Source organism: Hippocampus guttulatus, chromosome 9 (genome assembly GCF_054856545.1).
Source record: "Hippocampus guttulatus isolate MCC_2025c chromosome 9, RoL_Hgut_1.0, whole genome shotgun sequence".
NCBI lineage: Eukaryota > Metazoa > Chordata > Actinopteri > Syngnathiformes > Syngnathidae > Hippocampus > Hippocampus guttulatus.
Genome location: NC_141269.1, coordinates 6,608,557 through 6,631,472, shown reverse-complemented (window position 1 = coordinate 6,631,472; position 22,916 = coordinate 6,608,557). Strand labels below are relative to the sequence as shown.

The 22,916-nt window shown below is 43.9% G+C and overlaps 4 protein-coding genes across 11 annotated transcripts; 2 read left to right on the top strand and 2 right to left on the bottom strand.

Moving 5' to 3' along the window:
* Nucleotides 1-140: 140 nt before the first annotated feature.
* LOC147200082 (T-cell ecto-ADP-ribosyltransferase 2-like) lies at nucleotides 141-4,078 on the top strand. 5 transcript variants are annotated; one of them, XM_086119825.1, is made up of 5 exons: nucleotides 141-318; nucleotides 735-778; nucleotides 964-1,036; nucleotides 2,513-3,189; nucleotides 3,577-4,078. In XM_086119825.1, the coding sequence occupies exons 3-5, from the start codon at nucleotides 983-985 to the stop codon at nucleotides 3,653-3,655; spliced, it is 810 nt and encodes a 269-aa protein (XP_085975951.1). In that variant the 5' UTR covers nucleotides 141-318; nucleotides 735-778; nucleotides 964-982; the 3' UTR covers nucleotides 3,656-4,078. The 5 variants fall into 5 exon arrangements, with proteins under 5 accessions (XP_085975951.1, XP_085975948.1, XP_085975950.1 ...); XM_086119822.1 differs by having other exon boundaries at nucleotides 735-813; XM_086119824.1 differs by having other exon boundaries at nucleotides 681-778.
* LOC147200081 (neuromedin-K receptor-like) lies at nucleotides 4,044-11,785 on the bottom strand. Of its 2 annotated transcripts, none has more exons than XM_086119816.1 (5): nucleotides 8,724-11,785; nucleotides 7,452-7,640; nucleotides 7,214-7,364; nucleotides 5,523-5,719; nucleotides 4,044-5,449 (listed from the first exon to the last, which is right to left on the bottom strand). In XM_086119816.1, exons 1-5 carry the CDS (start codon nucleotides 9,080-9,082, stop codon nucleotides 5,212-5,214), a joined length of 1,134 nt encoding a protein of 377 aa, XP_085975942.1. In that variant the 5' UTR covers nucleotides 9,083-11,785; the 3' UTR covers nucleotides 4,044-5,211. The 2 variants fall into 2 exon arrangements, with proteins under 2 accessions (XP_085975942.1, XP_085975943.1); XM_086119817.1 differs by having other exon boundaries at nucleotides 4,044-5,419.
* Nucleotides 11,772-18,304, top strand: LOC147200080 (N-acyl-aromatic-L-amino acid amidohydrolase (carboxylate-forming) B-like). Of its 2 annotated transcripts, XM_086119819.1 has the most exons (8): nucleotides 11,784-11,917; nucleotides 12,009-12,156; nucleotides 13,842-14,068; nucleotides 14,150-14,342; nucleotides 15,293-15,386; nucleotides 15,587-15,694; nucleotides 16,771-16,883; nucleotides 17,018-18,304. In XM_086119819.1, exons 3-8 carry the CDS (start codon nucleotides 13,842-13,844, stop codon nucleotides 17,210-17,212), a joined length of 930 nt encoding a protein of 309 aa, XP_085975945.1. In that variant the 5' UTR covers nucleotides 11,784-11,917; nucleotides 12,009-12,156; the 3' UTR covers nucleotides 17,213-18,304. The 2 variants fall into 2 exon arrangements, with proteins under 2 accessions (XP_085975944.1, XP_085975945.1); XM_086119818.1 differs by lacking the exon at nucleotides 12,009-12,156 and having other exon boundaries at nucleotides 11,772-11,917.
* Nucleotides 14,706-22,877, bottom strand: cldnd1b (claudin domain containing 1b). Of its 2 annotated transcripts, none has more exons than XM_086119826.1 (5): nucleotides 22,791-22,877; nucleotides 21,494-21,820; nucleotides 21,181-21,288; nucleotides 20,271-20,408; nucleotides 14,706-16,360 (listed from the first exon to the last, which is right to left on the bottom strand). In XM_086119826.1, the coding sequence occupies exons 2-5, from the start codon at nucleotides 21,777-21,779 to the stop codon at nucleotides 16,140-16,142; spliced, it is 753 nt and encodes a 250-aa protein (XP_085975952.1). In that variant the 5' UTR covers nucleotides 21,780-21,820; nucleotides 22,791-22,877; the 3' UTR covers nucleotides 14,706-16,139. The 2 variants fall into 2 exon arrangements, with proteins under 2 accessions (XP_085975952.1, XP_085975953.1); XM_086119827.1 differs by lacking the exon at nucleotides 14,706-16,360 and adding an exon at nucleotides 18,615-19,422.
* Between the last annotated feature and the right edge of the window lie 39 nt (nucleotides 22,878-22,916).

The window sequence follows — 22,916 nt, the reverse complement described above, 5'->3', positions numbered from 1 at the left end:
TAACAAAATATTACACATGTAAAATAATGAAAAATGTATCAAATATATACTGTACGTGCTTGCATGTGAAGGCGATGGGATGTTCTGAATCCAGCCGTGACCCCGCTCCTCCCACACACAGAAAAGTCATCCGTCAAAGTGCACAAAATGTGAAGCTCAGCAGGGCCTGTGTACTTTGCTGCCGTAGCCACAGAAGGAAGGAAGTGTACTGGAGGTCAGGAGACGAAAATTCTCAAAAGGAGGAATCGTGCCGTTGTCAGGGTTCATCTCAAGGGAAACGCTGAAAAAAACCCCCCCAACATTCTCCAGTCCCATCAGGTGAGTGCAGAGAGTCAAAAGTTAAAAAAAAAAAATTCTGTTGCATTGACTGCGAATGATTTAGGGAGAATAGGTCCAATGTTGCTGCTAGAATTAGAGAAAGTGGCCAGTGTAAATATTTAGCCCTAAGAATGAAATGAAAAGTACATACATAAAGTCAAAGATATATCTGCAAAGGCAAGACAGAAAAGTGTTAAATAGTAGTCCACTTTTTAGTGCAGGTCGCCATTGTTGGCATAAACCAGTAGCTGCAGCAAGAGACATAACTGCTCCCAATGGCATGTTATTTCCTTCCACAGGAAAGGAAAAAGGAGTTGCCTCGGGTGATAATTTTGTTTTTCACTTCCACACTGTTTTTGCAGAGTGCCTCCCACACCCTATGCCTCCAGCCATTTTTTTTTTTTTTTTTACCCTAGATGGACTTGATTTTGTAATCCCGCACCATTACGTTGTCACCGAGGTGAGCTTCTTTGCACATTTCTACCCATCCCTGCGGTAAGTGTACGCGAGCTGAGGTGATCAATGTGGCGGGATTCTCAAAGGAGCCGATAAGACTCGCCTGAGCTCACTTTGAAAGAATTTGAACAAAAAGTTGAGCGGACGATCATAATTTCCAAAAAAAACACTTGGCCTTCTTTTCTGCAGACATTAAAAAGAAGAGAAGATGAGAGACGTGAAGAGAGAGTTCCTGGTGGCCTTTACGGTGCTCTACTGCACGGTAAGTTTCAGAAGAGGACATGCGTTGTGTTACGGTTGGACAAAGTGCAGAAAATACTCACTCCTTCTCACACAGAAAGTGAAGCAAATCATTATGCTTCAATTTGTTTCTGCTAAACAAAAATGCATTTGAAAGTGCACTGTATATTGAAAGCATACTGATATCGGTTTACCGGTTAACTTATTCTATTCAGTTTCAAATAGTAAGCTTAGTATAAGTATGTTATGTAACTATAATACAAAGATGTGAAAGTCGAGTGTACAAATTCATTTGCAAGTTAATACGAAGCGCGGGATCTTCAATTGATATTCCTCTGCCCGATACTGTTTTAAAATCATGCAAATATCAACTAATTGTTTTTTGAACATCACTAAAACTCAAGACAAATATAATAACATTCAAATAAAACAGTCTAATTTTATGTGGAAAATTTTCAACATAATTCTTATCACATTTTCGGAACATTACTTTTTCTGGGCGATTATGATGTTGCATTGTGATACAAGTGACTTGAATTTGCAAACTTTTCATGACAGTGTTCCCACCGGTCCTTAAAGTTCATAAAAATCCATAAAAAACAAGTTGTAAAATTATGTTCTTAATTGTCCTTAATTTTCAGGGAAAGCTTCAAAAATCAATAAAAATCCTTTAAAATTAACCTGTCGTGTCGTGTTCATTTCATTTGTGTATGTTGTGTAAGCCCCTTCCAATTTATAGTTTTGTCGAAAAATGCGCCTGGCGCCCTTCCCCTCAAACCCCGCTGTCGGGCTACATGTCTTCCTAGTTCCCGCTCTGCTTTTCCCGCCGTCTCTGATCAGTTCTGATGATGATCACGTGATCACTTGGGGCCAATTTGACATACAGTATGTCAAATAAAGGGTTAACTGATTGCCCTTAAAAATAAAGATGTGCCCTTTCTTTGGCAGCAATGATTTGAACACCAGCTCAGCGATATGTGACTTTCTGTTCATTAAATCCACTGTGAATCCCCTGCTGAATGGAGAAAAAGTCCTTAAAAATGGCTAAACTAGCCCTCAAATAAATAAAAAGCAAGTGGAAGAGTGGGGAACCCTGTGACATAAGCTTTAAACCAAATAACGTAAATGTGTCGTCTTAACAACAGACGAGTGAGTAGCTTCGTGCTAACACATAATGGAAAACCCCATTGGCATGCAAACGGTTAGCATCAACGGTCACCGTTTCCCCACCCTTTAAGTAACGGATACTTGAAGACGAATGACGGCACAACAAATGTAAACAGATACTCACCGCTATGTGGTATTCTTTATCCTCTATGAAAAAAAACCAACAAATATTTCCGCAACTTACTTAACAGTCGTAGAAGAAGTTTATTCTCCTTAAAGTGTCTGCGTGACTATATTATGCAGTAGTACCTGCCGGTGGCCAAGGCAGGCACACCAGGGCTAGCGGCACAATGAATGAAACATGAGTGCTTATTTTCACTTCCCTTTCAAGGTGAGTGCAGTTAAACGACTGGACATGGCCCCAAACGCTGTGGACACCTTGTACGAGGGCTGCCGCGAAGACACCATGGAGAAATTAATCCGCTCTGATGTGCTGCAACAAGAGCTGAGCCAAGACATTAACTTCCAGCTAGCGTGGAGCGAAAAGTGTTCCACGCTGCTCCCGGGAGGCGTGAAGGAACACACCGCCGCCCTCTTGGCCTTTGCTAACGGCGGCCAAGCGTTCAAGAAAGCCTTCAACAACGCGGTGGAGACCATGGGCGTCAACGTCAGCACCTACGAGGATCATTTCCACTATAAGTCCTTGCACTTCCTGCTCACGGACGCCATGAGCCTCGTGAAGCCGAAGACGTGTAAGAATGTTTACCGGATTTCTGAAATGGATTACGATGTGGAAAAGGGCGCTCGAGTGAGATTCGGACGATTCACCTCGGTCCAGTCGGATGTCTCCATGAAGGAAGATGTGGAGGACGGCGTCTATTTCAACATCACCACATGCTTTTTTGTCACCCTGGAGGGTTTTTGCGGCCTCACGGAGGACCTCGCCATCTTGTCCCCCGCCGAGGAGTTCACGGTGGAGGACGTCAAGCAAGGAGGCAATGGCGACTACACTGAGATCATTCTGAAACACTCCAACCTGAAGGCCACTCACAACTGTTACATATCACGGTAAGGCCAGGAAAAGGCAGACACATTGCAATGAATGTACAGTTGGAACCTCGATTCAATGGACCCCAAGCCAACAAACAGAAAATAGCGTCCAGTCTACTGAAAGTCCCCTTTCTAAAGTACCGTATTTTCCGCACTAAAAGGCGCACTGGATTATGAGGCGCACCTTCAATGAATGGCCTATTTTGTCTTTTTTTTTCATATCTTGGACGCACTTGATTATAAGGCGCAATCTACAATGCATCCTCTAGATGTCGCTACACTCCTTCCGTTCAATTCGAGAGGCGTTGAACGGAAAGAAAGGAAGCATGAACTCTTGGCGCACAAACTTTGATGCGCATTGTTTCGATAAAATACTGTACAATACTATATTTTGTGTGTTTGCAGGGCCCCAGCAGACAGCGCCCCCCTGTGGCTGGTGATGGTGCTTGTGTCCTTTTTCCTATTTGAGACGCTCCCCCGTTAGCATCTCAGCTCAGATGCTAACGACAATGATGCCTGCGACGGCGCACTGACTGCGAGGCGGGACAAATTCTAGACGCATCACTGTTTGCATTTGAGCACGACTAGCACTAGTATGTTTAGGATTCTTTGCTTTTTGTGTGCTAAAATGTATGATTGCTTTTAAGAGCTGTATCAATGTAACTGACAGACTGTAATGAAAATGTTTGGTTTTGATTGCTACGATCAGAAGTATCCGTTTACTAATATGCTTGTCGGTTTTCATGTACTGTAGGCACGAACGATTTTTGTTAATTTTGCGATTGTGATTTAATAGGCAATTTTTTTTCCCCAAGATCTGGTTTCCATGTATTTTTTTTCAACACAAAAAACAAGCAATAAAGGAATCTGTATTACAATAAACAATATCACATTTATTATAAATAAATGTTTTGGCCTCATATGTTCGGCTTACGCTCCAATAAAGGCAAATGAACACTGAATTAATATGAAAGACGGTTAGCGACTCCAATTACAGTTGATAACTTGGTCAACACTTTGACTTGCAGTCTTTAAGCGTTCACTATGACGGCTTCACAAAATTCGACCATAAGTTGAGCGTAAACCTTAGTCAGTAAATCATACGTAAACTTACAACAATAATGCAAACAAATCTGTGGCTTTATCCCTTCAAACTTTCATGTTTCATGAAATAATATGTAAACATGTGGACTGCACTTCTTAAACTTGCATCAACACTGACTAAAATAAATAAATTATGGACGGATGGATGGATACCTAAATAAAATATCAATATACATGCTTATATATAAATATCTATACAAAGCAATGTGCTTTGCAATATTTGATACTATAAATATACAACACAGTCAAACCTCGGTTTTCGTCCATAATCCGTTCCAGAAGGCTGTTCGAAAACTGAAATTGTTCGAAAACCGAAACCACATGTTTACTGAACACGTCTGCTCACAATGGAAAGCAAAATGAAGGCGAGAGGTGTCAAATGGTGCATTCAAGTGCGCTCAGTTTGTTTGAGAACCGAAATTTGTTTGTCATCCGAGGCATAAAAAACTCGAGATTTTTGGTCGAAAACCGAATTGGAGAACCGAGGCGTTCGAAAACCGAGGTTTGATTGTACTGTAAAACGTTTTGATACATGGTGATCTCATCCATAGAGACCCGATGCTGACATCTGTTGGCCATAGTTAGTGCTATTTTTTAATATATTTGCTATATTTCTGAACGTTCCCATTTAAAAAAACATAGTTGACGGAAATTGACACCCACGGAGCTCCTCGTTGTGATTACAACTTTTTTGTCTTGAAATAAAGTCAACTTTCTATTGCGACTTTTCCCCCTCAAAAAACATGAACTCGTTATTGTAGAATCACTTTCTTGAAAATGAGCAACTTTTTTTTTTTTTAGTCCTACGGCATTTAGGTAGTTGGCGTTAGCATTATGACAGGGATTTGGGGAAATATTTCTCCTCTGGACCCAAAAAATCTGACAACAAGTGACAGACTGTAGCGTACCATAACGCTAACCTCCTTTATTATCAGCCTACGATTTAGACTTGGACCTACGTGTATTCCCATGTGAGCACACACTCTTGTCCTTGCTCAGGATGCTGGTGTCCACGTGTGACAGAGTGCACATGCTGCTCTGGCGGCCCGGGCGGCGCCGTCTGTTCTGGAGCTCCAGCTCGTCGTAGCTGGTCACCCGGATGAATGGACACCAGCGGAAAACACGCTTGAAGCCGGCTCGAAACCTGATCCAAGATCCACACCCCAATCCATTTCTTTCCCCGGTTTCAGTAAGCTTCCGAATGTGAGTGGTTTCATGAGGGGGAGGTGGGGGTGGGGGTCACTCACCTGCTATTGAGGCAGCAGTAGATGATAGGGTTGTACATGGTGGAGCTCATGGCCAGCCACAGCACTGCCAAGTAGATCTGCTGGATGGACTTCCACTTACTCAGACCTTTGTTGAGGCCCGTCACCATGAAGTAGACGTGATAAGGCAGCCAGCAGAGGGCGAAGGTCACCACCACAACCATCATCATCTTCACGATCTGCGGTGACGGACGAGGGGGAAGGAAATTCAGCTGAGATGATATCGCCCTCATTGATGACATCGTCCTAATATCTTGAATGTTCATACCACTCTGTTGTATTTATGTACCTTCACCTCCTTAAGGCATCATCCACCTTTCAATAGCCACAGTAAAACCGGAAAAAGTGATGAAGCACTTGAGCTGTAAGTTCCTCTGCAAGGGGCAGATGAGACCAAGCCAAAACGCCCTCAAGCTCAACACGGATGACGCATCTCCACCCTGAATGGAAGCCCCGACACATTATGCCAGCTTTGTTTCCCCGACATGTCCCGAAAACGCTTTAATCTTTCCCGGGCTCCATTTCGACAGCTAATTACGCCTTTGATGGCGTTTGTCTTCAGTGATGAGCTTGAAACTATTGCACCTGTCTCCCTTTCTATTTGTGGCCGTTGCTCGAAAACGTTTGTGGTGTCAATTAGGGCCGTTCCTTATGTTCCGACCGGCATGAAGGATGAGTTAGCCTCAAACGAATGCAAGGAAATGCATTTGTTTTTTTCCAGTGAATGTTTCTGCAATGAAACTGCCTGCCAGGTTACCTCGTGGCATTTGTTATTATTTATGAATAACATTGTTCCCGTTTGGCATTAATCCTGCTGCTGTCTAGATAAACTCTTACATCACGGCACCTGCGATTGTCCTTAATCCTCATAACAGCCTCACTCTGTGCACAACCACTGAGGGATGTCAACCGGGCGAGTTCACTCATGTTGGTGCAGACAAGAAGTGACTAGCATTGGCAAGGATTTTCCATCAGATCTGTTTGTCACTGCGCAGACTTAGGCAAAAATAATTCCCACAAAAACTTTGAAGGGAGGGCCAAGGGTCAAGAAGACCTCAAAGAAGGGTGGTTGGTGCAAATCCCTTTATAGGCGCAGAGCCATAGGTTTTCATTTGTGTTCACATTTTTCTATTTTGACTGATACTAAAGGGACTAAAATAATCGAGAGCTTCTGTACCGGAGAGATCTCCCAAAAAGTGCCTAATCAGAAGACTTGCTAGTTACCTAGTATATACAGATATTCGAATCGGCTTTTCTTGACATTTTGCTTTTGCCTTCAACAGAGACCTGAAGATTTTGCGGCAGCACCTGCTGCGATTTAGTGTAACTGTAAATAATTGTTCCACATTGTCAGGAAAAGGCAGTTAGAACAGCTGAATTTGATGAATCAGAGGCACTTTAAATAGTGGCAGTTGTGTGTCGATTCCCATTGTGCAAAGTTTTGAAATGATTTAGCTTGGTCTCCCTTTTTTATATCACAAAAACCTGGCATATAAAACGGGGTGCGGACTATTTGCACTTTATATTATTTTGATCACCTTCAAGTTCTTCCATGAAACGTTGTGGAGTATTAATTAATGTTTGGTCAGTGAATAAAAATGCCGAACAGATTATTATTTTTTTTTCCCGAATACGACGCAATGGAATCGGAGTTGCTAATACATTTGCTATACCTTCCTTTTTGCCCGCAGCTGTCCATGATAGTTATCCGATGTGTCTCCTGGGATTTCACCTCCCCAAAGGGTTACACCGATGATGGAGTAAGTGATGGCCATCACCACTAAGGGCACCACATAGACCAGGACAGTCACGATGATGTGATACCTGCAAGGGGAGACACAAACACACAATGTTAGACGTACGACAACAGCAAAAAGAATAATGCAGGAAGCTCGTTGCTCTTTGGCTCACATGAAGGGATCGTCTGCCATGCGGGGCCAGGCTACGTAGCACAGCGTCCTGCGGGGCAAGGCTCGAATTGTGGAAAAGTACCCGAGGGGGAAGGCCAAGACGACGGCCAGACTCCAGATGGTCACGATCACAGCCAGAGTGGCTTTGGCGGACAGGCGAGGCTTTAGAGGATGGATGATGGCCATGTACCTGCATCCACAAGCAGAAACAAATTAATTTACTCCACTCATATGTCTGAGTTGATCCTCTAGGATTTTTCCCTTTCAGGTTTAGAAAACATACATGCACATTTTTGAACCTGGAAAAGGTACAGTATAAGCTGTTACATAAGGCCAGGGTCAATTGATTTAGATTCCACCTTGAGGGACACTACTGGACTTCTATGGCTTTAATTGAAAAGGGATTTCATCAAACTAAATAACAATACCATGTCACATGTAGAGCAAGTATACATTTGAAGCAAAAAAAAAAAAAAGTAGTTATAAAGTAATACATTTCAGAAGTTGCGGTTTAGAATTTGGTCTCTTGCATGGACTACTTTCAAATTTCATGTCCCCCCCCCCCCCACCCCCCAAAATCTACACTATTGATCAGTCCCCAGACAGTTTTTTGTTGTTGTTGTTGTTTTTTATTTTTATAAATGATAATCGAAAGTGGCTGGCTCTCTTTGATGATGCAACGTTAACAGCTCAACAAACATGGATAATTTACTTTTTATGAAAAGTGATGGTTTTGGAGACAAGAAAATTGTGCATGACGCCAGCATTATTCTCCTTGCGTCGTGCGTTATTCCCACAATCCAAATATACGCTTCTTCGGTTAACTCGTAATTTTAAGGCAACAAACTGATAATTTTTAAGTGGGACACTTCAACAACATACTTTGGCTGCTTTGGCTTTCCTGCATTTGACAACAAAGAAATAAGAGTTTGCAAAACTAATTGGCCCTTATATTGTCCCCCAACTTAAAAATATGAGTCAAAACATGCCAGCAAATTGTTTTGTAGCAAAAAAACTTGCTTGCTTTGTTGTGCTAACATTGTTGCTATAAATGTCAATCATATTGTCACGTTGTTCTGACTAGCACGAGTGTTTTAGCACCCCCCCCCCCACACACACACACCAAAATGATGTCATTTTTACAATCAAATGGTTAAAAAATAAACAACAACAATAATACCGGACAGTACAATCTAATGCAATTTCAAAAACGTAAAACGTTGCCTCTACCTGAAAGCGCGAGATCATGTCGGGTGCCGTCTATGTGCTGTACCTGTCAAGAGCAATGGCGGTCATGGTGTAAATGCTGGCGAACACCGCCGTGACCGGGAACAAGTTGTGGAACGTGCAGTAGAGCGCCCCGAAGTACCACTCTCCGTGGGCTGCGTAGATGAAGTTGACGAGCGTGTTGAACGCGGCCGTGGACGCGTCGCACACCGCCAAGTTGAGCAGGAAACAGTTGGTGACGGTCCTCATCCGCTTGTGCGCCAAGATGATCCAGATGACCACCGCGTTGCCCAGCAGAGCCACGCCGAGGACGGCGCAGTAAGCCAGGGCCCACAGAGCCACTCGCCACGCCGGCTGCACGAACTGGTTAGCCGGGGGGCCGTTCGGGTCGGAGCTGGAGGACATTCCTGCTGGAGGATGCTCACGCGAATCGTCGGATAGACCACAAGTGCGGGGTCCTGATGCGGCCTCTTAAATCACGCATACTTCAACCCCTCCCTCGGGATTGGGGTGGGAGGCTCGCACTTTAAAATGATCATAATATACGATAATCCGTCCATGTAATACATTTACAACCCCTGCAATTCAATTAACTGTCATTTACATTTGACACACCAAAGAAGACTGTTATTAGCAAGACTGCCACATTTGCAGAATTCGCGATAGGACACGAAAACGTGCGGGCCGTGCAAATCAGTCAAAATCCAGTAAAACGGCTGGGATTGAGGGTGTGCTCCAGTGGAAATGGCTACGACTGAATGAGTTAATAGACCTGCCGACAAATTTTTGATAGTCCAAGTCAACTGAGACAGCCAGAATTGGTTGCCAGCCAATCGCAGGGCACACACAAGTGAACAACCATCCGTGCTCACACCTAGGGACAATTTCGAGAGTTCAATCAGCCTGCCATGCTTGTTTTTGGAATGTGGGAGGAAACCGGAGTACCCGGAGAAAACCCGCGCAGGCCCGGGGAGAACATACAAACTCCACACAGGAAGGCCGGAGCCGAGATCGACCTCACGACCTCTGCACTGTGAGGTCGACGCGCTAACCACTTGACCACCGGGCCGCATGGCCTCAAACACATTATGCGTTTCTGAAATATGCGTTTCTGTGAGTTTCTTTTGTGCATTCAACCATCCCCCCCACCCCAATCAAATTTGCCATTTCTGCAGTGCTGCATGTTCACGTTATATCACGTCAGATAGCACAATAACTGACAGCGTAGACCAATGCACTGCTCACATTGAGTGACCAAAAAAAAAAAAAAAAAAACCACACACAAAAGGTCAAAAAGCATGTTTTCCTCCCAGCGAGACCTAATTACCTCTTTTGGGCGACTCCCCAGCTCAAATGTCACCGTTCTGTTCCCCTCCCCACACCTCCTGCTCCCATTGCTAAAAAGGTTACAGCCTCTGAAGTTCATTCACGGCATTCCCAATTCTTCCTCAATATCACATGAATAAATCAGATGTTGTTTCATCTCAACGGGGGCGGCAGGGTGAGGACGTTTGAATGACGTTGCATCATGTCGAGAGCTATTTCTATATTATTGGTGGCAAAATTCAAAAGTGCATTTCTACAACCCCGCCCAAAAAATGAACAAAAAGTAATTTGATCATTCACTGAGTGTCAATTATTTCTTTTTGTAAAGGCAGAAACGTTTAGAATACTACCGTAATGTGCGTCTGGTGCCATCTCCTGGTCGGATTGTGTGTCTGTAACTAAGTGTGCACATATCAACCTTGTAAACCACCTTGTAAAATACAAAGTTAAGAGTGAGTTTTACCAGGTGAATGTCTCACAAGTGACACAGCGCTTCAATCGCCGTCGCCTGTGGTGTCACGCGAGGAATCAGCGTACAGTCACTGGAGATCATTTCAGCAAGTATCAAAAGGTGTGTGCCCCCCCCCCCACTATACGTATATTCGAAAAGTAAAATACCTCTCATGTTTCAACATTAACAAGTAAAATTGTGATCTTTTTTTAAGCATTTGGGTTTTTTTGGGGTTCATTTTAGGCGTTATGAGAGCTGGGGTCCATGATATAGTTTTAAGTTGTAATACCACCATCTGTCACTAGATGGCACACATCACTTAGTTGGATTTACACGACTGCCCAGTACGACAGCGAGTACAGGCTTAATAATGCTGTTGGAAATTTGGAATGACATGCACGACAAACATAGTCCCTTAATACTGTAAACATTTTACAAAAATCATTTTTGTGTAAATATAAATAATATTGTAAATAAATCACAAAGTGAGTTCTTGTACTTAATGTTGCTGTTCAGCAGTTTTGTGCCGCCCTTGAATGGCCCTTTTTATGCATGGAAAAAACCCCCACAGTATGTGGTTATTTCTTGATTGTTCAAAGCCTTTGTTGCGGAAGGCTGGATCTTTGAAACATGCATTGAACATGAAATATATTAAAGATGCTCTGGTAGTCACCGATTCTATATAAACAGCCATATTTTGACATGGATTTCGCCCACATTCAAAATGTCATTTTTGTCATACATCTGATTAGGAAGCGCCACCCACCATCAGCGCTGATGAAAAAAATGTGTGCGTCCATTCCACCATTTAAGTTGCCCAACCCTGTTTTCAAACCATATTAAAATATACAGCGAGTCCTCGATTTATGACGGAGCTCTGTTTCGATGGCAGCGAGGGACATTTAACTCAATTTTGAGTCAAAACGTTCCACTAACCTACAATAATGTAGTATTAAAGTCATAAATCCAGTAAATGCTTTGTGTGTGGGGGGGGGGGGGGGGGGACACTTTAAGGTCATAAATTGAACACGCCTTCTTGTGAATGCTGATCTAAGTTCTCTGCATGGAATGCAGTCTATAAATTGAGAACTCATAGTTTCTAATACCCCATGAAAAAGGGACTTTTTGTACTTATTGCTTCAATGGAGTTATGTTTACACCCTGTCAAGTCATGTCTGTAATTTATTATCAGAGCGGCTACTTTTGGTTTCAATAGGAGACAGTGAGCATGTACTTCCTCTTACATCACCAAAGTGAAATGTGATCTGCGAGAGGAGGGCCTTCATAACCCACAAATGGGCGGACTGGATCAGAGAACTGTAACGGGCTGAGTGCCTGCTTGCTTTTTAACCAGCATGCAAACTCCTCTCAGGCGTTAGTTGGCGGGCTATACGTAACACCGAAGATTATAATCGGTCAACAAAATACTGCCGTTGGTTACGAAGCTGGGTGTTGGTACACAGGTAAGGCAACTATGGTGCGGGCTTTTATAATTATGTGCGACGGTCAAAAAAAAAAAAAAGATTCTACTTAGGTTTTATGCCTGGTGTGCAGCAGGGCAGGGTGCTGTGTACTGCATTCTACACGGGTGTTCCCTAAGTAGCTGTTGTGCGTGTCAGCTGGATGGGGTCCAACTCCAAACACTCAAACGATTCCAGCCGTTGGAAGGAAGTTCGACTTGATGAATGCAGTCTATTAGGAGGTGTGTGTGTGTGGGGGGGGAGTATTTCTGTTTTTTTTTCATTTCTTGGGAATGGTCATGAGATCAACTTTCTGTACGATCTGCACTTTAACTACAACACGTCAAGTATGTGACAAGGAGTGATGTAATGAACTTGAGGCGAGCCAGCTTTGGCAAACATCACACACGTGACGGCTTTGCAATGGAGTGCAAATTTAAAAAGCAGGGCTCAGATTTATTTCGGCATCAAAAAAAAAAAAAAAAAAAAAAAAAGGATGAAATGTCTAAGTCAGCCCCCTTTCAAAGACAACGCCGGTCCACTGTCGCTAATGGGACCGGAAGAACAAAGTATTAGTGTCTGACAATGTTCTCGTGGGGAGCTTGCTCTCAGTGCAGCGTGACAGAGGTGGCAGAACACGACGTAAACACTCCAGACAAGTCTGACCGAAATGATCTCTCGCTTCATAATAAATAGATGAGTAACTGGACAAACCGCACAGTCTGGAGTTTAACCTTCAACCTCTTTCTCTGGGTCACTCATTCAAGTCGATGGCTCAGTGCCAACGAGACTTTTGCACTTTGACGCCTTTTGGTAGCACGGTGGGGTGGGGGTGGGATGTGTTCTCTATGCGCTTGCATGGATTATCTCGTGGTTACCTCCCACATTCCAAAAACATACAGGTTAGGTTAGGTTGAGGACCAAATGGTGTGGATGTGCCCTTTGGGTTTCCTGTCAGCGTATTAACAACCTGACCGAGTGTTAAAACTGTGATCATCTTACTCCAACAGGTGGATACACAGGTTGATTGTGGCTTTTGCTATGTAGTGGAAACACATTTAATAGCTCTGCATGGCACTGTACGTCACTGGCAAAAAAATAAAAAAAAGAACCAACAGCGTACATTACTTCTTAAAAATAAATAAATTGGACCAATTTAGTGAAACTGAAGAACTTCCCACGGCCCACCGAAATGTTCAAAGGTCATCTGAATGGAATGTGGACAATGCATTGGATCAATTCTTGAAAACACAAATAGTGATTCTGAAATCGGATTAGACCTCCTAATCCAATTGGGGGTTGAATCAGGACAAAGCATCAGTTTGTATTGTTTCAAATTTTTTCATGGAATTGGAATAACTTCATCCTAAATAGGAGGATTTTTTTTCTGTTCCAAGCTGTTTGGTGGATTCAGGGGGCGGGGGGGAATTTCAGAAATAAAATCTGAAATTGTATTTGGTGATATAAATATCAGTTATCATGCAGTAGATATCCATCTTATTGTTTATAAACATGGTGAAGCTGCATTTGCTGTTATGCCGCACGCAAATAGAAGATGTCAACAGAAGTGAAGTCGGTGCCGAATGTAAATGCCTTTTTTAAAACCAGGTTTTCTGTAAATGTGTTTCAATGTTGTCAACATACATTTTTGGGGTGAGTTTGCTAAGCTGCTTTTGTTTCCTCCGCTCTGCTTTGGAAGGTTTTGTCTCTAAACGCTTTTTTGTATTTGAGGCACATAACGCACCTTCGCTACCACTTTAGTATATTTTCTAACGTTTCAAAGTTGGCATTTTAAGTTTGATTTTGAAGCACATGGGATCTGTGTTTGCCTTTTTCTTTTTTACGTGGGGCCGATATCGTGTGCTTGCTCAAAAGATACTGCCCCAAGTCTTAGTAAGTGAGCAGCATCATCTTGTCTTCTCGACAGATGGAGCACTTCTCTTTGCCAGCGCTGTCCCGTGTCGTCATAAGCGGCGGTACGCACGGCAATGAGATGACGGGAGTGTACGTGGTGCGAGAGATGGCGAAAAAGAAGGTTGGCAAGATCGGCTCCGCCTCTCGAACGACAGTCCTCTCCAACCCGGAGGCTGTTAAAGTGTGTCGACGGTACATCGACAAAGATCTCAATCGTTGCTTCACAGATGCTTTGCTGAGGTACGTTCAAACCGGGGGGAGGGGCTCCTTAACATTTTGATGCTGCTAAAACTAAAACGCGTTGCGTTTCGGGACTTCCAGCACGCCTCTAACGGCCTCCTCGCCATACGAGATAAAGCGAGCTCACGAGCTGAACGCTCTGTTCGGCCCCAAAGGAAGCCCACAAGCCGTGGACATCCTGTGTGACCTCCACAACACCACCGCCAACATGGGCATGTGCTTCATCTTTTACCGCTTTGACTGGATCGCTCTGCACATTTTTAAATACATACAGGTAAATCAAACACACACACACACACACACACACACACACACCCTGTGCTAGCAGTCTGGTTTCATTGGACTTGAATGCATTCTGCCACGACGGGAGACTGCTGTCGCATTTACTTGCCGGAAATTCCTTCAACTGCTTTAATGTTGATGACGGTCTCTTGGAAGCCTCCCTTGTCCAGTTTTTTTCCCCTTTCCATCAATTTTGGAAAGAGCGCTTGGTAAAGCGGCGGCGCCATATTTTCTGAACTTCACTGTGTTCCATGGAAATTGTTTTACACGCTTCTCCCGACGGATATTTTTGAACAGTGAGATCCCTCTGTGGACTAATTCTTGTGCTGCAAGATGTGACTAAATGTTAGCAAAGTGGCGACTAGAATATCTGAATTTTATTGGTGGGTTATGGAGGGGGACACTTAAAATGGTGGCAGATGTGTGCTGACTCCCTTTTGCCACGAGTCTAAATGTGATTGGTTCAGAGCAAACACATCCACCAGGATTGACGTGAACAGTTGTGCAACCACATTATTTCAGTTGTTGTTGTTTTTAACTTCCCGACCCAAAGATGGGACTTTTTTTTTCTTGACCCTTTTAGGGACAGCGGTTACTACAGTGGTCAGCTTATCATGTTATCGGGTTACAGGTTATCCTTATTGTTGCATGAAAGGGTGAAGTTGAACAGGTCATAGGTGTCACTAATGGCTGAAAAGGTTTGAAAGAATTGAAATTGGCTTTATCTTTTAGAACACAAAAACCCCCGGCATTTTAACGATGAGTCGAATTTTTCTCGATCGATAACTGTGCGAATCTTAATGACAAAGTGCGAGCACATGCAGGAGGAATATATGACTAACTTGGCGCGTACGTGTACCCTTTCAAGAAGATCGTGTACTATAGCTATTTTATTGTATTTCAAGTGATGGCAAAAAAGTTGCATGGTTTGTTTTTTGTCAGAGTAAAGCATCATTTGGGCCTGTGAGAGCAATCCAGCTCGACACGCCGCTTCCGGAGGCTTACTCACTCGAAGCTGTGGCCAAACATGGATTCAGTAAGTGTGTGCGCTTTAATGTGTTGGCATGTGCATGTCTCTGAGAGCCATAATTCTCGAGGAAGAACTTCACTGGTGTTCAAAACCCAATGTTTTTTTTAGGATACTATATTATTTTTCTGGAATTTCATGTATTTCTATACCTGACCGATAACTGTTTCCAAACGGCAATTTTGGTTGTTTTCTCTTGTTGTGAACAGCCTTGGAGGTCGGACCTCAACCCACCGGCGTGATCAGAGCGGACATTTACAACATGGTGATGGAAACGCTCGACCTTATCATGGATTGGCTTGAAAAATTCAATTCTGGTGAGCTCATCTAATTTAATGATGCACAAAACTAATAATTAAAAAATAGATATAATCAGAATGAAAATCAGAGTACGGAATTTAAATATTAGAATGAAGAGAAAAAAAATCTGTATTTACAAGAATGAAGTTGAAATATTAAACCAGTGGTGGGCAAACTACGGCCCGCGGGCCGAATCCGGCCCGTTGGTCTTTTTAATCCGGCCCGCCGAAGGTTGGTCCACAATTAAGGTTCGATGTGAATGATTGCATTCATTTCAATTGGACTTGTAATGACAGGCATTTCACTGCCAGGTGGCGCATTGACTTGAGGTTGCAGAACACGGGGGGGCGGGGCAATCTTTTCGACCACCTAGTACCTCTGTATCGCTCTACTTCTACTGGTCTGATCACAACCCATCTGCAGCGATGCACAGGCTAAAATAGGTCATCAACAACACTTTTGTCATTTAAAAAAAAAGTATATTAATACCGTACTTTCATGCTTTTGTTCTGTTGATGTTTGAGAAGGGGGGTGGCCCGGTGGTCCAGTGGTTAGCGCATCGATGACCTCACAGTGCGGAGGTACCGGGTTCAATTCCAGCTGCGCCCTCCCTGTGTGGAGTTTGGATGTTCTCCCCGGACCTGCGTGGGTTTTCTCAGGGTACTCCGGTTTCCTCCCGCATTCTACAAACATGCATGGCAGGCTGATTGAACACTCCAAATTGTCCCCAAGTGTGAGTGTGAGCGTGAGCGCGGATGGTTGTTCGTCTCTGTGTGCCCTGCGATTGGCTGGCAACCGGTTCAGGGTGTCCCCCGCCTCCTGCCCGAAGACGGCTGGGATAAGCTCAAGACACTTTCTGGCGGACAACTGAGTGAAGCGAAAACGATGTGGATGTGGTTCATCACATTGATGTTACCTCACAATCCTCCAATAACGGAAACGTAGCCACGCAATTTAAGCTGGACTGTTTTATTTTTGAAGAGGGAAGATGCGTTCTCATAATATTTTGACTTGATTCTCATCAAGCTAATTTTTCAATTCCATATTACCACCGAATTGTCTCAAAGTGACAAGGCTGTCCTCCACTTAACAGGATGTACGTTCGAGGGTGGTGAAGTGGAGGCCTTTTGTAAGACCAACGCCCTCGACTACCCGAGAGACCCGACCACCAATGACATCACCGCCGCCGTTCATCCCCAGCTGCAGGTAGAGCACAGCTTCCCACCTAAGTTTTGCGATTACGATTCCTAGACGACGGCCTTCGATTCGGGAGCTGCGCGCTCTCAAGAGTGCTTGTTTTCCAAGTTTTGTCCTCTCTCTCTCTCTCGCTCGCCGTGCAGGACAACGACTTCAAGCTCCTCCGTCCCGGGGATCCTATTTTCCAGTCGTTTAACGGGAAGACGGTCAAGTACGAGGGAGAGGAGGCCTACCCTTTCTTTGTGAACGAAAGTGCCTACTACGAGAAGAAGATTGCCTTCCAGTTAGCTCGCAAGATCAGTATCAGCCTCCCGTCCATCAGCGTGACGAAGGACTGAGAACCCATCGAAGCGGGCGATTTCAAATCGAAAAGGAAGACAACATTTTCATTGATCAGGCGTGATTGAAGAATTTGTAATTACGCTTCCCCCGGAGAAACAGAAGAAACTGGGTCAACTGCTTAGCTGATCTGGCAACTGCATCGCAGTTACAAGCTCTTCTCGTTTATTACGTTGTGTGAACGACTTGGGCGACACTGAAATGTCTACAACCTGGTGATCACAACCAATTGCGCCTATATTTGTGCATGGCAAGAGTGCGAGCTGCAGGTCGTGTTCTCATTAACTATTGTTTGGTTTCTCGTCAAATAGAGTACACTTGCGACCGCAAATATTGAACAGGTTTAACATGGACGACTGGCGGCGGGGGATGGGGGGGAATCCCTTTCAGTCCAAGTCCCAAGTGCAAAATGTTGCTTTGCAATAATATTCTGCCGCCGGTCATCGAAACACAGCATTTTGATTAATATTGAGTAGGAGGATTAAGAATCAAGCAGATGAATCCACCCGTTTTCATCCACAGCAACGTTGCCATTGGCTGCTGTCAGCTGAAACTGATGTCAGCGTGCCCTTGGGCTCGAATCGCATGCTCAACTGCTTTCTCGGTTTGGTCACGTGATATTCACAATGCGAGCCCGAAGGCACTTTGACGCCAATTTTAGTCGACAGCAGAAGGTTGTTTCTGAAGTGTTATTTTCATTAAGGTGCCAGTTTCATTCTTTTTTTTTTTTTTAAACAGCAATTAAATACACCAAAAGGCTGCTAGTGTTCTGCTTTATGATTGTCAAGCTGTCGTGAGTGATTGCTTAATGATTTTTCCACTCACCAATGAGCCTTTTAATGCCTGAAACTTGGATCAACACACTGTGTACCAAGTTGCTCGATGCCGTTTTAATTCCAGTGAAAACGGATTTTTTAAAACTGATTTTCTTTTTTACTAAAACAATTTCAAACTGATTGAAATGTAAAAAGTTATGTGAATGATTTCTCTGACCGATTTTTTTTTTTTTGTCTGACATCCACTATATTTCAAGACAAGTGGTGTGTTTGGATATAATTTAATAAAAGACGGACATACAGTATTTAACTGGGCACGATGTTCGACTGGTTAGCGCGTCGACCTCACATTGCAGAGTTTGGGTGGAGTTTGCATGTTTTCTCCGTGCCTGTGTGGGTTTTCTCCGGGTGCTACGGCTTCCTCCCACATTCCAAAAACATGCATGGCAGGTTCAAAGAATGCTCTAAATTGTCCCTAGGTGTGAATGTGAGCGCGAATTGTCTATGTGTGCCCTGCGATTGGCTGGCAACCGGTTCAGGGTGTCCCCTGCCTCCTGCCCAAAGACAGCTGGGATAGGCTCCAGCACCCCCCGCGTGAGGATAAATGAATTACAAAATGGCTGGATGGATATTAAACTGCATAGTCAACATTTATTTTGGACCCCTAAAAAAGACACAGACATCACCATCCCCCCCGCCCCCATGTACAAAATTTGAGCCTCTTTGAAGAAGAATTCCACAGAACTAACTACATTTGGGAATGCTCGACATTAAGAGTGGTTTTATCAAAAGTGACTGATCACCAGGACGCAAATCACTTGAAAGGATTGAGATTAACTAGCACAAACATCAAGCGCAGGACAAGTGGTTCCAATTCAAGTGAGTGACATTTTGTCAACACGACACACGTAAGCTGGAGTGGGACAAACGGCTGAGATTTCTTGAAGCATTGTGCAACTGACGATATTTATAAAAATAAAAAATAAATAAAAGTTAATGGCAAGGTGAGGAGCAGCAGTGAAATGGCAATTAAAAAGAAGCCAATCTCCACAGCAAAACCACAAGTAATAAATAATTGAGCATGCACTTTTGGAGGAAAGGCCACACAGATGCGATACCACAAATGGATGTTGTTTCATGGCTATTGTCAGTACATATGATGACTGGCTACAAACATCCTCTTCTCTGCTTTGAGATTTTGATTGTTCTCAGTCGCCATTTTTAGGCCACCCTGTACGCGACCATGCGCGAGTAGTTCTTGCGGTGGCTGCGTGCCGCCCAGAGGAACAAGGCGGACGCCATCATCTGCAGCGGGAAGGAGATGAGGGCGAGGTAGAAGGACCAGCCCAGCGATGACTCGGGCGGTCTGGCGTACTGGTGGAGGAGATCCACGCCGACCAGGAAGCAGCACACGCTGCCCAGACAGCACAGAGCTGACGGGGAAGAGGAGGGATGTCAGCGAAGGGGACGCCGCCACATTGACTGCCCAATTGCGGACATCTTCCCAGCAGGGTGAGGGGAGTGGGGGGTTGTGATATATTTGCATTGTCGGGCCCCTCACACACAAGAAAGGTCATTGTTGTGCTCTGCTCTTCCTTTTATGGAAACTGTGCTGTGTAGTTCCACGTGGGAAGCCATTTCAGTTGGTATTTGATCTCCTTCAGATCCATCTTAAGGTGCAGGCACTCATACTTTGATTGTCCTAAATCAGGGGTGTGAAACTCATTTTTGTCGCGGGCCACTTTGGAGTTGCGTCTTCTCTCGGAGGGCCGTTTCGTCAAATTGTATCATTACTTGCACACAACAAATGGGTGGTTCCTAGTTTGTGCAATTTGTTGTTTGTTCAATCATTGTTCAAGTGAGTGTGAACAGGGTATCAAATCTCTTGCAAAGCCTCAACGTTGTTGCACATGACAATTGGTACAGATTTTAGCAAGGATCATTGAAGTTGACACGCATGATTTGCTTTCGCGGGCCACATAATACAACCTGGCGGGTCGCATATGACCCGTGGCCCTTGACACCTGAGTTCTAATTGGTAAGATTCAGGGCACTGGTAGAATGACTGCCTTTATATTTATGCCCCCCCCCCCAATTAGTTGACATCTGCTCCCCGTTTGATACACACTTCTGAAATCAACCTCTCTATTTGCAGCCATGTTATTAGTGCAAGCGGTCCATGTCAGCGGGGATGACATTTAAATGAACCAATCAATAAACGTAATGAAATTGCCCGACTTTCAGTGACTTCCCCGTGTACGCAGGCGTTTGGCGTTCTTACCCGCGAGAAGATGCAGCACTCCCACGGCCAGGGTGGGCGTGAAGCTGCGGCACAGGCAAGCGCAGACGCCCACGAGGCCGCTGAGGAACACCAATGCCAGAGACACCAAGGGCAGGAGAAACTGGCACCTCCACAAGTCTGCAGCAACATTTAAACCATTAGGACTCCGGAATGGAAATCGCATTATTTATTTAGTGGATTACTTCAGCGAACCCCTCCTCTACTGTAGAGTTTCAAGCCATTATTTTCATTTATTTATTTTTTGACACGAGTATACAGCTCTCCTCAAGCAAATCAGTATTTTGAGTTGTGCACCTTCATTGTAGTACCACTTTAGGCTGCGAAATTTCAGGTGGCACTGAAGTCGACTGGTAAAGATGCGGCATGATTTACAATAAAAAGAGTCAGAGAGGTTCCTCAATGACCAAGATCCAGTGATAGTCCTTGTTCCCACAAAGCAAAGAATTGTTTGTACGCATTACTGCACGGCTGAGTTAAAATAGCACTTGCTTGAAGGTTGAAAATTTAATTTCATCGATGCTAATTTCCGTTTGTTTGTCTATAACGACTGCCATTATTGTTAAGATTATGCTACAAGCTTTTCCTAAGTAATAGTCGTTTTTTATAGCCATTTTTTCAAGAACAATTATGCAAATTGAAAATGACAACAACCTGCCCTCAGAGTGGGTTGGATAAGCTCATTAAAATTGATATGCTACAAAGATAATATGAATTGCAAAGCTGTGTTTGTATAAGTGGGAAAAAAAAGACCACGAAAGACAACCAAGGAGGTTGAGACATTACTTCTCAATAAATCGCATTAGTAGTGAGCATTCAAGGCCAGAAACGAGGCCACAAAATATACAACATAAAACACAATCCCAGTAGAGGGCATTTGCGTCAGGCTTACATGTCCTTAGCAGGTCCTCTTCACTGTTGTGGTTTTCAGGGTGGTCGTGCTTTGGCAAGAAATGCCGAGGAAGAGTGAAGCGCTCGCAGTGCCTCATAAACTTGGGATCTAAAGGAAATGTACAAAAATAAATAAATAAATCAGTTCATACGTACAATCGTCATCAGACATTGGCTGACAGGTGAAGGCCACGTCCAGCTCTGGATGAGATTCCCTGGGTATTCTGGGATGGTCTAGTACAGTAGTTCTCGAATGTCTTACCCTAATACAGCAACCAAGTATAAATAAAGCACAGGTTTCTAATGAGTGCTACCTGGTTCCTTGAACCAGTGGGACTGGCTGGGCACCAGGATGCACCACCACCACAGTCCCATGGTGCCATTGAGGTGATGCAAGGGCTCGCCGGCTGCCTTCTCATCGAAGTTGCCGTCGACAGAGTCGTCACTCAACAATGAGGCGTTGCTTCCATCATGTGCGCCCGGCGGGATGCTGTACTGGTACCAGTGCTGGGTTCCCACGGCCACAGAGAGGTACACGGTGGCCAGCAGACTCAGTACGGAGCCGATGACCAGGGCTGTGGCATAGCGGTTATCCACCATGGTATCAGCTCACTGGTTCAACTGCTCCCTGGTGGAAAACACTAGTAAAGTTTGAAGAGAGAGGGAAAAAAAAGCATAAACACATTATAAATAATAATAACAAATTCTATTGTTTCTGCATGCGCTCTTAGTGCTGCCCCCAAGAAGAACAAAATATTTTGATCATCTGTCATCAGGCAGTACTACGCAAGGTCCACCCTGAACTGGTTGCTAACCAATTGCAGGGCACACATAGACAAACATCTGAGTCATAAACATCATCATGACATATTTTCTTTTGTGTGTGTGTGTGTGTGTGTGTGTTTAGCAAGCTTTCCATTGATACCAAACTTTTATAAATACAACCAAGACGAAGAAGGTAATAAAAATTCCAAACTTGGATTGAACAAAAACGAAAACTTATCCCGATAGACTTATGACAAATGGTTGGCCAAAAACGGCGGTTTTACCTGTTTAAACTTCACAGCCATGCCTTTCTTAATATTCACAGGAAATTATATTTAAAGCAATGCTGGAATCATCTTTTTGTCTGATACGGACTCAATAAATTGATCTTTTAAAAATGCACACATAAAAATAGGCCAACTATCGGTTTACAGTCAGGCAAAACTGTGCACCAGGTGACAAATGCGTCGTACTTGGCACACTTACTGGTGGCATTACAACCGATTACTGGTTGATTCATGTCGAGCTTCACTGCTCGTACTGGTACCGTTAACTACTGCAGTGTTGCCTCACTCGTACGTGGAGTTGTCCGACTACATGTGTTAGTGCGCTGAATGGTCTTACGAGGACAAAGAGCGTCCCTATATTTGAATTTAAAAACTGGCTATCGAAAGAAAACCAGTTGCTAGTTAGCAACTTGCTTTTCAGTTATCTTATCCACTGCTTGTCGCAGATGCCTACTAAAGATTTGGTTCATTATCGGACAGCAATCAGCGCTGTATCCGCTTAAACTTTATATTTGCTGACGTAAAAAAATTACAATAAAATAAAGTGATTCGTAATTACCTCATTTTGTTTAGCCAAAGGGCGGTTTCTTCCGTTCAGGAAACCAGCGGGGTAGCCCGACCTTCCTTCTTCTACGCTGTTTCCTTCTTCTTCTCCTGTACCGACACCGCTGGCAACAGGTGTTAA

Bases quoted from the DNA above. Each gene is read 5' to 3' on its own strand.
- LOC147200082 (XM_086119825.1), top strand. From the start codon at position 983: ATGAGAGACGTGAAGAGAGAGTTCCTGGTGGCCTTTACGGTGCTCTAC. The intron at 1,037-2,512 runs GTAAGTTTCAGA...TTCCCTTTCAAG, and splicing joins TTACGGTGCTCTACTGCACG to GTGAGTGCAGTTAAACGACT. The intron at 3,190-3,576 runs GTAAGGCCAGGA...GTGTGTTTGCAG, and splicing joins CACAACTGTTACATATCACG to GGCCCCAGCAGACAGCGCCC.
- LOC147200081 (XM_086119816.1), bottom strand. From the start codon at position 9,082: ATGTCCTCCAGCTCCGACCCGAACGGCCCCCCGGCTAACCAGTTCGTG. The intron at 7,641-8,723 runs GTACAGCACATA...TTGTGGATGCAG, and splicing joins ACCGCCATTGCTCTTGACAG to GTACATGGCCATCATCCATC. The intron at 5,450-5,522 runs GTGAGTGACCCC...AACCGGGGAAAG, and splicing joins TACTGCTGCCTCAATAGCAG to AAATGGATTGGGGTGTGGAT.
- LOC147200080 (XM_086119818.1), top strand. From the start codon at position 13,842: ATGGAGCACTTCTCTTTGCCAGCGCTGTCCCGTGTCGTCATAAGCGGC. The intron at 14,069-14,149 runs GTACGTTCAAAC...CGGGACTTCCAG, and splicing joins TTCACAGATGCTTTGCTGAG to CACGCCTCTAACGGCCTCCT. The intron at 15,387-15,586 runs GTAAGTGTGTGC...TGTTGTGAACAG, and splicing joins TGTGGCCAAACATGGATTCA to CCTTGGAGGTCGGACCTCAA.
- cldnd1b (XM_086119826.1), bottom strand. From the start codon at position 21,779: ATGGTGGATAACCGCTATGCCACAGCCCTGGTCATCGGCTCCGTACTG. The intron at 21,289-21,493 runs GTAGCACTCATT...CATTTCCTTTAG, and splicing joins CCACTGGTTCAAGGAACCAG to ATCCCAAGTTTATGAGGCAC. The intron at 16,361-20,270 runs GTAAGAACGCCA...GCATGTTTGTAG, and splicing joins AGTGCTGCATCTTCTCGCGG to AATGCGGGAGGAAACCGGAG.